We start from the raw sequence: 17394 nt of genomic DNA on the forward strand, positions 1-17394 counted from the left end.
AGTGCCGGTTCACATTTGTGCGATCACAGAGATTGCATGTATTTTGGAGCACACTGCTCCTAAAATTACATGCGACGTCTGTGTGGTGCAAATTCAGCCATACAGTTTGTATGGTTGAATTCGCACCGCAATCTCACTGAAACACGCACAGGACCCTTTTTTTGGTCCGCAGCAGAATCGGATCGCGTAGTGGTTCACACTAGTGCGATCCGATTATGTGCGTACTATGGCAGTGTGAACTGCCTGTTGTGCGGATGCGACGCGGAAACGCGCTGTATATTCGCAGCGTTCCTGCATCGCATAAATGTGAACCAGCACTTAATGATGCTTGAAAAAATATGGAGCTGTCCTTAGGGATAGAAAATTACATTAAACACTGGCAATAGTACTGTGATCTCTGTGAGAGGTGATGATTAGTACTTGTAAGTGATACTCTTTAATATTACATAGCATACAGTGGGTACGGAAAGTATTCAGACCCCCTTAAATTTTTCACTCTTTGTTATATTGCAGCCATTTGCTAAAATCATTTAGGTTCATTCTTCTTCCTCATGAATGTACACATAGCACCCCATACTGACAGAAAAACACAGAATTGTTGACATTTTTGCAGATTTACTAAAAAAGAAAAACTGAAATATCACATGGTCCTAAGTATTCAGACCCTTTGCTCAGTATTTAGTAGAAGCCCCCTTTTGATCTAATACAGCCAGGAGTCTTTTTGGGAAAGATGCAACAAGTCTTTCACACCTGGATTTGGGGATCCTCTGCCATTCCTCCTTGCAGATCCTCTCCAGTTCTGTCAGGTTGGATGGTAAACGTTGGTGGACAGCCATTTTTAGGTCTCTCCAGAGATGCTCAATTGGGTTTAAGTCAGGGCTCTGGCTGGGCCATTCAAGAACAGTCACGGAGTTGTTGTGAAGCCACTCCTTCGTTATTTTAGCTGTGTGCTTAGGGTCATTGTCTTGTTGGAAGGTAAACCTTCGGCCCAGTCTGAGGTCCAGAGCACTCTGGAGAAGGTCTTTGTCCAGGATATCCCTGTACTTGGCCGCATTCATCTTTCCCTCGATTGCAACCAGTCGTCCTGTCCCTGCAGCTGAAAAACACCCCCACAGCATGATGCTGCCACCACCATGCTTCACTGTTGGGACTGTATTGGACAGGTGATGAGCAGTGCCTGGTTTTCTCCACACATACCGCTTAGAATTAAGGCCAAAAAGTTCTATTTTGGTCTCATCAGACCAGAGAATCTTATTTCTCACCATCTTGGAGTCCTTCAGGTGTTTTTTAGCAAACTCCATGCGGGCTTTCATGTGTCTTACACTGAGGAGAGGCTTCCGTCGGGCCACTCTGCCATAAAGCCCCGACTGGTGGAGGGCTGCAGTGATGGTTGACTTTCTACAACTTTCTCCCATCTCCTGACTGCATCTCTGGAGCTCAGCCACAGTGATCTTTGGGTTCTTCTTTACCTCTCTCACCAAGGCTCTTCTCCCCCGATAGCTCAGTTTGGCCAGACGGCCAGCTCTAGGAAGGGTTCTGGTCGTCCCAAACGTCTTCCATTTGAGGATTATGGAGGCCACTGTGCTCTTAGGAACCTTAAGTGCAGCAGAAATCTTTTTGTAACCTTGGCCAGATCTGTGCCTTGCCACAATTCTGTCTCTGAGCTCTTCAGGCAGTTCCTTTGACCTCATGATTCTCATTTGCTCTGACATGCATTGTGATCTGGAAGGTCTTATATAGACAGGTGTGTGGCTTTCCTAATCAAGTCCAATCAGTATAATCAAACACAGCTGGACTCAAATGAAGGTGTAGAACCATCTCAAGGATGATCAGAAGAAATGGAAAGCACCTGAGTTAAATATATGAGTGTCACAGCAAAGGGTCTGAATACTTAGGACCATGTGATATTTCAGTTTTTATTTTTTAATAAATCTGCAACAATGTCAACAATTCTGTGTTTTTCTGTCAGTATGGGGTGCTATGTGTACATTCATGAGGAAGAAGAATGAACCTAAATGATTTTAGCAAATGGCTGCAATATAACAAAGAGTGAAAAATTTAAGGGGGTCTGAATACTTTCCGTACCCACTGTACATGCTCTTCACTTAAATATACACTATATAACCAAAAGTATTGGGACGCCTGCCTTTACACGCACATTAACTTTTTTGACATCCTAGTCTTAGTCCGTAGTGTTCAATATTGAGTTGGCCCATCCTTTGCAGCTATAACAGCTTCAATTCTTCTGGGAAGGCTGTCCACAAGGTTTTGGAGTGTTCTATTGGAATGTTTGACCATTGTTCCAGAAGCAAATTTGTGAAGTCAGGCACTGATGTTGGAGAGAAGGCCTGGCTTGCAGTCTCCACTCTAATTAATCATAAAGATGTTCTGTCGGTTTGAGGTCAGGACTCTGTGCAGGTCAGTCAAGTTCCTCCACCCCAAACTCACTCATCAATGTCCTTATGGACCTTTCTTTGTGCACTGGTGGGCAGTCATGTTGAAACAGGAAGGGCCAACCTCAAACTGTTACTACAAAGTTGGGAGCTTGAAATTGTCCAATATGTCTTGGTATGCTGATGCCTTAAGAGTTCCCTTCACTCGCACTAAGGGGCCAAGCCCAACCCCTGAAAAAAAAAAAAACTCCAAACCATAATCCCCCCCCCCCCCCTTCTTCATCAAAAGATTTGGACCAGTGCACGAAGCAAGGTCCTTAATGACATGGATGAGCGAGTTTGGGATGGAGGAACTTGACTGGCCTGCACAGAGTCCTGACCTCAACCAGGTAGAACACCTTTGGGAATAATTAGCGCAGACTGCAGGCCAGACCTTCTCTCCAACATCAGTGCCTAATCTCACAAATGCGCTTCTGGAAGAATGGTGAAACATTCCCATAGACACACTCCTAACCCTTGTGGACAGCCTTTCCAGAAGAGTTGAAGCGGTTATAGCTGAAAAGGGTGGGCCAACTCAATATTGAACCCTGCGGACTAAGACTGGGATGCCATTAAAGTTCATGTGCGTGTAAACTCAGGTGTCATAGTACTTTTAACAATATAGTGTATACAGTATCTAATTGGTCCTCTTTGGGTTCAGGTTTTCAAATCTACAGCACTAGCAAACAACCAAACTCTGCTGTAGAGCCTATGTGCTGTCATTGAACATGTTGACAGGAAGAAAGAGCAAACTGAACAAAAGGATGATATTCCTCTTCTGATGATCCTTATATGTCCAATCAGCAGGCTGGCAGAGGTGCTTGACCAATTTGTTCTTACACTGCACTCAGGGTCGGGTGCTTCCACTAGGCAAACTAGGCAGCCGCCTAGGGTGCATTGCCACCTAGGGGCACAGCCAGGAGTCGGCAATCTCTCTTCATCATGAATGATCATTGTGAGCTGAGGGGAGAGGTGGCAGTAGGGGAGGAAGGAGGGACAGAGAAAGATGCCAGGTGTCTTGGGTAGTGGCGGAACTATCAGGCCCTGGCTTTCCACTACTGTTGGAGGGGCCCCAAGAGGCAGGAATGGAGCCCACCAGAGTGCTGCCTGCATGATGATCCTCTTCAGCTGGAGCTGAACGGCCTTAACCGCAGGCAGGAAGTGACTCTCTGCACTGAGCTGGTCCCTGGGTGTTACATGGAGCATCCCTGGTATGAAAGGGAATCGGGGTCACCAGGTGTGCCATGGGGAATCAGAGTCACCAGGTGTGACATGGAGGATAGGGGTCACTGGGTGTGCCATGAGGAATTGGGGTCCCTGGGTGTGCCATGGGGGATTGGGGTCCCCAAGTGTGACACGGAGGAACATCGGGGTCCCCAGGTGTGACCCGGAGGAACATCGGGGTCCCCGGGTGTGACATGGAGGAACATCAGGGTCCCCAACTGTCAGGGTCTGACATAGAGGAACATTGGGATCACTGAGTATGACAGCATGACATGGAGGAACACGGGGTCCCTGGGTGTGACATGGAGGAACATCAGGGTCAGTGGGTATGACAGCATGACATGGAGGAATGTTGGGGTCCAAGGGTGTGACATGGAAAAACATCAAAGTCCCTGGGTGTGACACGGAGGGACATTAGGGTCCCCGGGTGTGACATGGAGGAACATGGGGGGTCACTGGGTATGAAAGCATAACAAGGAGGAACCATCAGATCAGGGTCACTGGGTATGACATAGAGGAGTATTTAACCCCTTCCCTTTTTTTGGGGGGGGGGGGGGGGTGCGCAAGTAGCTGGTCTTGCCTAGGGCGTAAACTAGTCTAGCACCGGCCCTGACTGCACTGAAGATCCAGGATCTGGTTGGGCTGTCTTGTAGGAGTGTCAGGATCACAAAACTACCTGCACATAATTATAAATCCTTTGGCGAGTAACGCAACACATGTATGTTTACTTCAGTTGCTTATTATGTATGGAATTCTGGTTTAAAATTAAAACACAGTTGTGTCTTTTTTCCAAAACATGCGGAAGCTGAATGGTATATCGAGGTACCTTTGACATTAGGTGATACTATATATTACAATATACGAACCTACAGTACCTAGAGACTGACATATCCCTATGACAGAAAGATGGGGGGTGCACAATGATTGCCTTGAGAGTCAGCCCATCTTTGCAAATGTGAATGTTGGGGAATTCTCTAGTACTGACCTAGGGGCTCCTTTTTGCTGGGATGCTGGTTGGTTAGGAGTTATATAGGGACTATCTGCGCCTCTTGTTAATGCTTGCAAAGAGTTTCAGTTTCTGAATCTCTTTAAGGCTAGGTTCACATTTGTGTTTCCCTATGGCCACATTTGCGCAGTCACAGCAGTCTATTCATTTGAACCACATGGAAACCACATAGTCCTATGTGTTTTCCAACATGGTAAAACATGCTGTAGTTTCCAATGCATGGGGTGCCTTTAAGAATTAATTGCACCCCCATGGGTCTGTTTAAGAGCAGTGCATTTTGGCTGCGGATGCTTGCGGGTTCAAGAACATGTGCGGTTTACAAATGTTCCCACACCACATATCTGTGAACTTTGGCTTATGCTTAAAAAGTGAAGCTGGAAAAAAATCTCTGCATGTTACCCACTTCAGCCAATAAAATTCCAGCCAAATGATTCCAAGTTTGAAAATAAATAGAAATGTCAGGTAAAGTACAAGGCAGACACATTTCCCTTTTAGGCATTTTTTTTTTCTTTACATGGAGAACTTTTAATTGAAATGTAGTATTTCTGCAGTGGATGGACAATGGGGAGCTTGGAAGAGAGACTCAGAGTGTTCGGTCACCTGTGCCATTGGAAGAGTGAAAGAAAAGAGGTCATGTGATAACCCATCGCCTCGTTATGGAGGAAGATCCTGTGAAGGTGCCAACACAAGGAACACCATCTGTAACACAAAGGTACCATGTCCCGGTAAGCAGAAAATGAATGTAGGTTGGTACTCCACAAAAAATTAGAAAGATTGTGTGTAAACTGGATTAAATGAGAAAATGGTATTAAAGAAAGTGGGTAAAGGCCGTACACACGTGCAGATTGTCGGCCGTAAAGATTTGGCCGACGACCGATCGGCCGATTTTCGGCTTGTTAGTATGATGCTTCCGACAGCCGACAGCGTACTTTCGGCCGAACAGAATCTGTCGTGCAGGCATTAAAATTTTTGTATGCCGACACCAGAACGGCCGATTGTTCGCCAGTCAGTACAGAATTCGGCCGACAAATAGCAGATTTGCAAGACTTGGCATGCTCAGAAAAGAGAAAACACAGGGAAAGTTAACCATCACATGACACAGGACAGCCTGGGGACAAAAGACGGCCGATCGGTCGGCCGACGATCGGTACGTGTGTACGGGGCTTAAAGCCCTACACACACACAGATTGTTGGCCGTTAATTGTTGGCCAACGTCCGATCTGCCGATTGTAGGCTTGTTAGTACGACAACCAACTGCGAATTTTCAGCCGAAAAAAATCTGGTGTGCATGCTATAAAATTTTTGTTGGCCAACAAAAAACGGCCGATTGTTCCTCAGTCAATACAGATTTCGGCAGACCAAAATCAGATGAGCAAGACTGGGCATGCTCAGAGAAGAAAAAACACAGGGAAAGTCAACCAGAACATGACATCACTTCTGAAGTTGGTTTTTGTTGGCCAACAAAAGTCCAGTGCAAGTCTAGAGCACTTTTAACCAACAAACAACATTGGACAAAAAGTGGCCGATCAGTTGGCCAACAATCTGTGCGTGTGGACGGGGCTTTACCCTGCATATCTCAGCGTCAGCACCCTCTGAAACCTAGAGTAGAAATATTGCCTCCTTTAACTATAAGGTTTATATAAGCTTTCTCTTATACGGTATAAAAGGTGTCTGTAAGATTTTGGCTGGAGGTAACAATCATCTGAGGACATTTGTGAGGGGGTAGCAGCACAACACAAGCACTGATTTTTCCTTCTAATCAGTGACTGCAGGCTTGATAACAAGCTTCTAAACTGCCTCCTACATTGACTGTCCTTGTATCTCTCACACTAATCCTATATTATCACATATCACATAAGACATGCCTGAAAAAGTGGTCCTGCGTAGCTCCAAAATGTTGCAATCGTGCGCTTTGGTATGATCATCTTGAATAAAACTTTAGAAAAGGACGTTATTTGAAGATCCCTGGTGTGTTGGCAACAACTATGTTGTTTCATGATGTTACCAGCTTCCAGTTGGCAGTTGCTGGAGCATTCTTACTTCTGAGTCTACTCCAGGAACATATGCAATAGGAATATTGTTCACTGTTTGTAACCCTAACACTAACTATGTCTGTAGCTCTAAAACTGACTCTTTCTGTAACCCTAACACTAACCCTGCTGGTAACACTTTCTGTAACATTTTTTCTAAATCACCCTGTTACCCTCCTACTAACCCTCCATGTAGCCCTAACATCAGCCCCCCATGTAGCCCTAACATTAGCCCCCCATTTAACTTTATTTAGCCTTCACGCACAGACCTTCCTTATAACCATCATATAAAGCCTTTCCATCATCCTAACACTTTTTTTCCTTGTGAACCTCAAATTAACCCTCCCTGGAACCCTAGCAATAACCTTCCTGGTAACCCTCTCAGTAACCCTCTGTGTAACCCTAGCACCAGCCTTGCCTGTAACCTTAACGATAAACCCTCTGTGAAATCTCAACTCTAGCCCTCCCTGTAACCTTAACACTAACCCTTCCAGTAACCCAATGTTGCACTACTTCCACAGGAGCTGCTTGGTATATTGGGTTCTCTGTTCTTTGGCCTTAACTCTTGAAACAACCCGTTCCCTCTGACACATTTGATTAGGTGAAGATTTTCAGGTCCTGTGTGGACAGGCTTTTTTTCATTGATGTCAAACAAATGCGATCTACACAAACTAGAAGCCCACCAACACAGGCCCTAATGCCAACCTTTCCTGTAACCCTGACACTGCCCCTGTATGTAAACCCATTACAGAGCCATCTTTAATAGTAATTGGACCATGGGCAAACTTTTTCTTCGCCCCCTCCCCAGCCATGCAATTTCACTCTCCACCTCAATATCCAAAAACACAAAAAAACACAAACAGACTTGTCTCTAAAAGAAACTTTAATAATGTAGACATAAAGAACTGGTCCACACTCACTGATTGGTTAATAGAGGTTACTGCACATGTGTACCGCTCACTGGTTGGTTACAGCACATTACCGCTGACTGGTTGCTATAGGTTACTGTACATTATTACTGCTCACATATTGGTTGCTAGAGGTTACTGCACATTCTTACCGCTCATTAGTTGGTTGCTAGAGGTTACTACACATTATTACTGCTCACTGATTGGTTGCTATAGGTTACTTCACATTATTAGTGCTCATTGATTGGTTGCTAGAGGTTACTGCACATCCTTACCACTCACTAACTATTTGCCAGAGGTTAATGCACATCATAACCAGTCAACAATTGGTTGCTAGATGTTACTTTACATTATTACTGCTCACTAATTGATTGCTAGAGGTTTCTGCGCATCATTATTGCTCACTGATTGGTTTCTAGAGAATATAGCAGATCACTACTGTTCACCGATTCGTTGCTAGAGGTGGACTGGTCCAAAGATTTATGTCTTCACAGGTAAAGGTGCATTTTGATGCCCGCCATCCCCACTGTCCTCCTGGGCATGGTTGGATTCAATTCAATGTTGGGCGTGGCTTAATACAACATAGATTCTGATTACAAACAATTAAGAAACCTGAGATTAGCCCAAATTAAATTAACCTGTACACACAATCCCCCTTTCCCCTGCACACACACTGTCCTTCCCTTCACACTGCTCACCCTCTGTACACATTTTCCCCTCTCCCCACTGCTTTCCTCTACATAACCCCAGTCCCCTGCACACATTGCCCCCTCTGTGTAAACACTGCCCCATACACATTGCTCGCCTGTAAACATTGGGGGGTAAACAGTAATAGGAGAGAGGCATTGAGACCTGTCATCCCTCTCCCAGCCCTGCAGAACATCACACTTTTCTCCCCTCTCACAGCCCTGCAGAGCATCTCACCTGTCTCCCCTCTCCCAGTCCTGCAGAGCCTCACACCTGTCTCTCCTCCCCCAGCCCTGTAGAGCATCACAGCTATCTCCCCTCTCCCAGCCCCACAAACCATCACACCTGTCATCCCTCTCTGAGCGCTGCAGAACATCACACCTGCCTCAAGCCCTGCAGAACATCACATCTGTCTCCCCTCTCTCAGCCCTGCAGAGAAACACACCTGTCTTCAGCCCTGCAGAACATCACACAAGTTTTCAACCCTGCAGAACATCACAACTGTCTACCCTCTCCCTGAAGAACATCACATCTGTCTCTCTTCTTCTAGCCCAGCAGAGCATCACTACTGTCGCTCCTCTTCCAGCCCCACAGAGCATCATACCTATCCACCCGCTTCCAGCCCTGCAGAGCATCACACCTGTCTGCCCTTGCTCTGCAGAACATCACACCTGTCTCCTCTCTTCCAGCCCTGCAGAACATCACATCTGTCTACCCTCTCCCTGCAGAACATTACACCCGTCTCTCCTCTCCCTGCAGAACATCAAACCTGTCTACCCTCTCCCTGCAGAACATCCCACTTGACTACCCTCACCCTGCAGAACATCACACCTATCTCTCCTCTCCCCGCAGAACATCACATGAGAGGAGAGATGTTCTGCAGGGCTGGGAGAGAGTAGAGACAGCACTGCCAGTACACTAAGGAACTTGCCACAGTTCTTACCTTGCTGCTGGCCCCCCATATCACAGAGCTCTCCAGCCCGCCCCCACATGGCTGCAAAAGCTCTCAGTTGGAGCTCTTTTTTTCAGAAGCCCAACCAGCCTCTCCACCCGCAGGACAAGTTGGGAACTGCAGCACACTAAAAGGGAGAGAGAAGGCTTAAAGTGGAGTTCCACCCTAATTTTATACTTACCTCCATCTTCTCGCTCCGGGTCACCTGAAAAAGAAATGGATAATCGCATTTTTTTTTTTTTTACTTACCTCGTAGCAAAGAAAATATACTTACCTTACTTCCTTCTTCCTCCTTCCTCGGCCGCGGGCCATCGTCACTTCCTGGCTCTGCAATGATTCCTGGGAGCTGAACGTCATCGCTCCCAGGAGTCATTGCGCCTGCACCGGCCCCGACGTCAGTTCCGGGGCGCGTGCATCATCCCCTTCTAAACAGCTTCTGGGCATGCCCAGAAGCTGTGGAGGGATGACGCGCGCGCACCTGAAGTGACAGCGGGGCCGGCGCAGGGCATCGAGGGACCGAAGAGGATCTCGCTGGCTTCAAGCTGCCCACATCTGAGATGGCAGCGCTGGACAAGACGTTTTCAAGGTAAGTATTTGTCCTAACAGGTAAGTGCAACCCGGGACAGATCAGAGGCTAGCCATTGTGGAATGCACTAGCCCTGACTGTCCCGGGGGTATTTTTAAAAAAAAAAAAATTCCAGGGTGGAACTCCGCTTTAAGGCCAGAGCAGCAGCCCGGCAATGCACAGGCAGAAGAGGCTCTTGCACCACATGCTGACCCTGCTCCTGATGTTCCCAGGCAACGCAAGCTCAAAGGGCAGCTGCTTTGGGCCCCACAACAATGATTGGGTCCAGGGCAGCTACCCCTTTTGCCCTGCCTTAAAGATGGCCATGAAACCCAACTCTAACTCTGCCTGTAACCTCCCTTTAACATTAACCTTAGAGTGGCACACAAATCATTTTTCAACAATCATACCCCCGGGACAGTCAGGGCTAGTACATTCCACAATGGCTAGCCTCTGATCTGTCCCGGTTCGCACTTACCTTTTAGAAGAAATACTTCTTTAGAAGAAAATTTCTTCCACAGTGTTTCCATCTCTCTTGTGGGCAGCTAAAGCTGGCGCGGTCCTCTTCGGCGTCTTCTTCCGTGTCTTCTTCTCCCAGAATGCGCCTTCACCGGCCCCTCTCGTCACTTCCGGTGCGGCGCCACATTCCTCCACAGCTTCTGGGCATGCCCAGAAGCTGTTTAGCAGGGGAATGCGGCGTCGCCCGGAAGTGACGAGCGGGGCCGGTGCCGTCGCATTGATTTCTGGGAGCGATGACGTTCAGCTCCCAGGAATCAGTGCAAGCCCGGAAGAGACGACTGAGCCTCGGCACAGAGGGAGGAAGTGAAGACTAGGTGAGTATATTCGATCTTCAATTACAAGGTGAGTAAATAAAAAAAAAAAAAAACCTAACTATCCAATTCCTTTTCAGGTGAGGGGGAACAAGTGGATGGGCACAAAAAAAAAATATCGATTTTGTGCCCGGAACTCCGCTTTAACTATCCTTTATGTAGATGTAAACCTTTGTTTGAATAATCACCTTTTCCATGCCAGGATCCTCTGCTCTAAGTACCAACTCTTCCTGCACTTAATAATACCTATTGTTCAGCATCAGAATTTACAATTTAGTTTTTTTTACTGTTTTATAACCGATTTTAGATTAGGTTGCACTAGAGTGTGAAATAAGTGATGCTAAGCATAGAAACTAAGCTGAGAATATGAGCAATCCTGTTTGTATCTATGTTCATATTTACCAGTAAATACAGATTTTTCTTAAAATGCAAAGAAAAGCATAGTTCTGCTGTGTATTCTCTCTCTTTGAATATTTATACTAGTTAAACTGCAGTTTATGTGAATTACCAATTCCTATCTCATCTGCAGTCGATGGACAGTGGACAGAATGGGAAAGTTGGTCGGACTGTACTAGACTAAACAAAGACAGGATTAAATGCACTTCCAGAGTGGGATCGCAGTTCAGGAAGAGGAAGTGTATTGGTACGAGCCCAGATGGGAAGTGGTGTGAAGGAGACTACAGGCAAAGTCGCAATTGCTATGACATTGATAACTGCCGTTGTAAGTGTTTTATAAATCATACTGTACCTAACAATGATCTATCCCAACCAGCTGTAAAGAAAAAAATGTATTTTAACCTACTGCCATTTTTTCCCTTGTTTGTGTAAACCTTAAAGCAAGTGTATGATATCCCTATACAATTGCATCTAAGGTGCGGTTGTGGGCGGTGCCTTTTGTGCATTTGCATGCTCATCAATGCCCAGGACCATGCAGGGACCACATTCAGGTGAGAAGTAAACATTATGGTGTTTCCCCGGCTTAGAGATGAGCCGTAGACTATGTGCAGCAGTAAAAGTACAGTGTTTTTCTGTAAGAGTGCTAGTGCTGTCCCATAATGCCACACACCTTCTCTTGATGTACAGTCAGGTCCATAAATATTGGGACATCGACACAATTCTAATCTTTTTGGCTCTATAATGGATTTGAAATGAAACAAACAAGATGTGCATTAACTGCAGACTTTCAGCTTTAATTAGAGGGTATTTACATCTAAATCAGGTGAAAGGTGTAGGATATACAACAGTTTGTATATGTGCCTCCCACTTTTAGGGGACCAAAAGTAATGGGACAATTGGCTGTTCAGCCGTTCCATGGCCAGGTGTGTGTTATTCCCTCATTATCCCATTTCCAAGAGAAGATAAAAGGTCCAGAGTTAATTTCAAGTGTGCTATTTGCATTTGGAATCTGTTGCTGTCAACTCTCAATATGAGATCCAAAGAGCTGTCACTATCAGTGAAGCAAGCCATCATTAGGCTGAAAAAACAAAACAAACCCATCAGAGAGATAGCAAAAACATTAGGTATGACCAAATCAACTGTTTGGAACTTCCTTAAAAAGAAAGAACGCACCGGTGAGCTCAGCAAAACCAAAAGACCCGGAAGACCACGAAAAACAACTGTGGTGGATGACCAAAGAATTCTTTCCCTGGTGAAGAAAACACCCTTCACAACAGTTGGCCAGATCAAGAACACTCTTCAGGAGGTAGGTGTATGTGTGTCAAACTGAAACAAAAAATGTGAGCAAATGTATGTGTGCTCACGTGAACGTGCCTAGGATTAAGTGAAATATTAGATTGGATTAAATATTGGTGTTATTATACAAACTAAAAGATTATATATAGGTTCCTATGAGCAGCTAGTCAAAGCAACAAGGGGTTGTGTGCACAGTGAATATAAAGGGGACAGCGCTCAAAAGGTGTAAAAATATCTAAATAAGCATCATCAAAAATACATAATAATTCATAATAAATTATATCAAAAGTAAAGTTTGGGAAAAAAGTACATATGAAAAGCGAACCCCCAACTGGTTCTTCAAAGTGCCGAGTATAAAGGTGTCCGTGCCAATATCAACTTGTGAAAGACAAAATACAATAAAAATTATTATAGAATACCAGACGGCCCCTTGGGGTCTAGCTCAGGTAAGTGGTCTTTGGAATGGTATCCAGTCTTCCTACACTCTGTTCCTGGTGCAAATCCTACTGTATACCGTCCCACTACTCTGGAGGAGCTGAGTATTTCGTCCACTGTCTGTCCTCTCTGTGGGTATGGTGGTCCCTAGAAAGGCTTCCTCTGAGGCTTGTTTCGCTATTACCTTCCTATCTCTATCATCGCATCACCCAGTCTGCCATCATTTCTGGAGGCTCCAACAGCTTTGTGCACATTTAATTAAAACCGGAGTGTAAGTCGGAGTCGGTGTCTCCTCTAAGTGAGAAGTCTCTCTTCGGGAGAGCACCCCTGACCTAGTATTCGAGGTGGCTTCAGCTACCATGAAGAATGGGGTTCTGCCAGGCCTTCTGGCTAGGCAGGTCACGGAAATCCTATGTCAGGAGACTTGCCAACCAGTAATCAGCACAAGTTAGAATGTGGGCAACTTGGCGGTCGTTGCGCAGACACTGCAGCATGTAATCGTTCATGTGTGCCAGGCTGCCCAGAGGCAACGAAAGGCTGCCCTCTGTGGAAGGTGCATCGTTTGTGTCCTCTGTATACCCCCAGCCACGCACCAGTGATGGCCACGAGCTGGCCTGGGTGCCACCCTGCTGTGAACATGGTTCCTCCTCCTCCTCCTCATCCATCATCCAGCAATTTTTCCCACAAGTGGGATAGTAACCCTGAGAACGGCGCCATAGGCACTGTCCATGTTGGTGGAGTACTCGAAACAGCGCAACAAGGCACACAGGTCTCGCATGGAAGCCCAGTTATTGGTGAATTGGTGCTGTTCTGCAGAGCGACTCACGCGTGTGTGCTGCAGCTGAACCTCCGATATGGCCTGCTGCTGCTCGCACAGTCTTGCCAGCATGTGCAGGGTGGAGTTCCACCCTGTGGGCACGTCACATATGAGGCGGTGAGCGGGAAAGCCGAAGATACGCTGCAACGCTGACAGGCGAGCAGAAGCAGGGTGAGAACGCCGAAAGTGCACACAGACGGCCCGCACTTTCTGCAGCAGCTCTGACATATTGGGTAATTTTTAAGGAACCTCTGCACCACCAAATTCAGCACATGCGCCAGGCAAGGGATGTGCGTCAAACCAGCTAGAGCCAGAGCTGCTATGAGATTTCGCCCATTATCGCACACCACCAGGCCGGGCTTGAGGCTCGCTGGCACCAACAACTCATCGGTCTGCTGTTCCATGCTCCTCCACAACTCCTGCTCGTTGTGGGATTTTTCACCCAAACAGGCACGTTTTAAAACTGCCTGCTGTCGTTTACCCCTGGCTGTGCTGAAGTTTGTGGTGAAGGTTTTACGCTGACCGGATGAGGAGGCGTTAGAGGATAAGGAAGAGGAGTAGGAGGAGTTAGGAACAGGAGGCAAACTGAAGCGCCCTGCAATCCTCGGCGGTGGAAGATGCACCAAACAAATTTAAAAGGTGTATCTCACACGTACCGATACAAACTATGCTGCAATTTAATTTTTTTCACCCCAAAAGGGTGTATATTGAATAGTGGAATAGAAAAAATTATATAAAAAGGTGTATCTCACACGTACCGATACAGACTATGCTGCAATGTAATTTTTTTACCCCAAAAGGGTATAGATTGAATAGCGGAATAGAAAATATGATAAAAAAAGGTGTATCTCACACGTACAGACCCAGACTAGGCCCCGATTACCATTTTTTGTACCCTAAAGGTAGGATGAGGAGTAGAAGGAGTTCGGAACAGGAGGCAAACTGAAGCAACCTGCAAACCACGGCGGTGGAAGATGCGCCCCAAAAATTTGAAAGGTGTATCTCACACGTACCGATACAGACTATGCCGCAATTTAATTTTTTTTACCCCAAAAGGGTGTAGATTGAATAGCGGAATAGAAAATATGATATAAAAAGGTGTATCTCACACATACAGACCCAGACTAGGCCCCGATTACAATTTTTTGTACCCTAAAGGCAGGATGAGGAGTAGGAGGAGTTCGGAACAGGAGGCAAACTGAAGCACCCTGCAATCCTTGGCGGTGGAAGATGCGCCCCAAAAATTTGGAAGGTGTATCTCACACGTACCGATACAGACTATGCCGCAATTTCATTATTTTTACCCCAAAGGGTGTAGATTAAATAGCGGAATAGAAAATATGATATAAAAAGGTGTATCTCACACGTACAAACCCAGACTAGGCCCCGATTACAATTTTTTTTACCCTAAAGGCAGGATGAGGAGTAGGAGGAGTTCGGAACAGGAGGCAAACTGAAGCACCCTGCAATCCTCGGCGGTGGAAGATGCGCCCCAAAAATTTTAAAGGTGTATCTCACGCGTACCGATACAGACTATGCCGCAATTTAATTTTTTTTACCCCAAAAGGGTGTAGATTGAATAGTGGAATAAAAAAAAGTATATCAAATTGGTTATTTTTCAATAGCACATGTGAACACAGCAGTGTCTTATGTTTTATGTCACGGTCAGCTCAGCAGCAGGCTATGAAGGGAAAAAAAAAATTCCCCTTTAACTTTGTAATTTTTAAATAGCAGATTAGTACAGACTATTCCACAATTTAATTTTTTTTAACCTAAAAGGGTGTACTCTATATTGAATAGTGGAATAGAAAAAAGTATATAAAATTGAAAATCACTCAATAGCACATGTGAACACAGCAGTGTCTTATGTTTTATGTCACGGTCAGCTTAGCAGCAGGCTATGAAGGGAAAAAAAAAATTCCCCTTTAACTTTGTAATTTTCAAATAGCAGATTAGAACAGCAATCTGTAGTAAAATATAGCTGAACGCTGCACACAACAGACTGATAAAAATATATTTTTTTCTCCCTCCTCCTCCTCCTCAGTGGGCTCAAGTGAGGGCAAAAAGATTGTTCACTGCACCACCCCCCACATAGCAAAATTGATGTAGATCGCTAACGGACGATTGTTCTGTCCCTGCCTAATCTCTCCAGCCTGTCCCTAAAATGCTCAAATATCTTTCCCTGCCTACACTCCGACCTGTCCCTGCATTCTTTTCGGGCACAATTTTTCACTGTCTGTCCCTAATCAGCAGCAGCCAGCACGTATGATGTGTGTTCTCTCCCTACACTACAGCAGAATGACGCACCGCGCTGTGGCTCTCGAACTTATAAAGACATGGGTCACATGCTTCAGATGGCCAATCACAGCTACTAATACATTTGTAGGCATGGCTGGGATGGCTTAAAGCACACCAGTTAAACGCTTGTTGATTGGCTGTTGAAAGCCCACCATTAAAAGCGCGCCATTACATACAAAACAGGAAATAAAATTACCGAACATGGATTTTAAACCCGAACATACAGTAAAGTTTTCGGGTCTGTGTCCGGGTAGCAAAAATCCAATTATCCGGTACGGACCCAAATAATACAGTCCGTGTTCGCTCAACACTATTCATAGGTACTCGACACAACATTTTAGAATGACATATTGCTCCGTGCGTGTAGGCGACTATGGCCCGAGCTAATTTAAGCAAATGGATCGTATACCAGTTAATTCTATGAAGCATTGTATAGGAAATATATAACAGAACGTTGATGTCCTGGGCATTGAGACCAATATAAAGCAATAAGATTAGTTCATAGGTACTCGACACAACATTTTAGAATGGCATATTGCTCCGTGCGTGTAGGCGACTATGGCCCGAGCTCATTTAAGCAAATGGATTGTATACCAGTTAATTCTATGAAGCATTGTATAGGAAATATATAACAGAACATTTATGTCCCGGGCATTGAGACCGTAGGACGGTAAGTATCAGAAGAGGGGAGTAAGGAAAGAGAAAAGAAAAGGGGGGGGGAAGAAGAGTGAACGGGAGTTAGGAGACCCAGGAGTTGTTAATGGGGGATCATTTTGCGCAATCTGAGAAGGAGAGTATGATTAATTATTGTACCACGAAGGTCATAGGTAGGAAGTTAATTTTGGGGAATATCGAAAGTGATTCCAGACTGACCAGGTGACAGGTCACAGTATATTCGTCAATTTTGTCCGCGTCCCAGGAAATCAACCTCTCCAAATGGCATATGGAGTCCATTTCGCTGGCCCAATTCACGAAGGTTGGGGGCTGTGGTTTACGCCATGCCCTAGCAATGACAGTTTGGGCTGCCGTCAAAAAGTGTAGAAGGAGGCCCTTTTTGCTTTGTTTGTAAGATTCAGGCAACATTGAGAGCATCGTGATAAGTGGGGAGTTATCAATTTTGTCTCAGATTAAGTCATGGTAGAGCTGAAGTATTTTGTCCCAGAACGGGGATATTAGAGGGCAGGAGTGCCATATACTGTATGTGACATGGTACCTGGGGCCCCTAAGCATCTATAACAAGTGTTTGGGATGAGTGGGTTTATTTTGTGTAAAGTAGTAGGGCATCAATATCATCTTGTCAGGATCTTATAGTTGCGCTCTTGTGCTCTAGAAGAAATGGAGGTTTTGTAGGTAAATGTCAGTATTTTATCCCGTTTGAAGTCGCCACTTGGGCGATTAAGTTCTTGTTCCCATTTAGCCATAAATAGAGGGTTTTGTGGTAGAGCAATTTTCAGTAGAATTTGGTATATGTGAGATAGGGGATGCATTGGTCTGTCAGTTTGGGTCAGTAAGTTTTCA

At 45.5% G+C, this 17394-nt stretch overlaps 1 protein-coding gene across 1 annotated transcript in view; it reads left to right on the top strand.

Moving 5' to 3' along the window:
• Positions 1-17394, top strand: part of LOC309559834 (properdin-like) — a gene marked incomplete at its 5' end in the record, with an annotated part of 141186 nt that overhangs the window by 100765 nt on the left and 23027 nt on the right. The window contains 2 exons of the mRNA XM_082263267.1: positions 5214-5387; positions 11164-11355. Of these exons, the coding sequence (XP_082119393.1) occupies positions 5214-5387; positions 11164-11355 (366 nt within the window). The remainder of the gene's footprint in view (positions 1-5213; positions 5388-11163; positions 11356-17394) is intronic.

The sequence above is a fragment of the Pelophylax lessonae genome (genome assembly GCF_965119305.1).
Source record: "Pelophylax lessonae genome assembly, chromosome: 7".
Classification (NCBI taxonomy): Eukaryota; Metazoa; Chordata; class Amphibia; order Anura; family Ranidae; genus Pelophylax; species Pelophylax lessonae.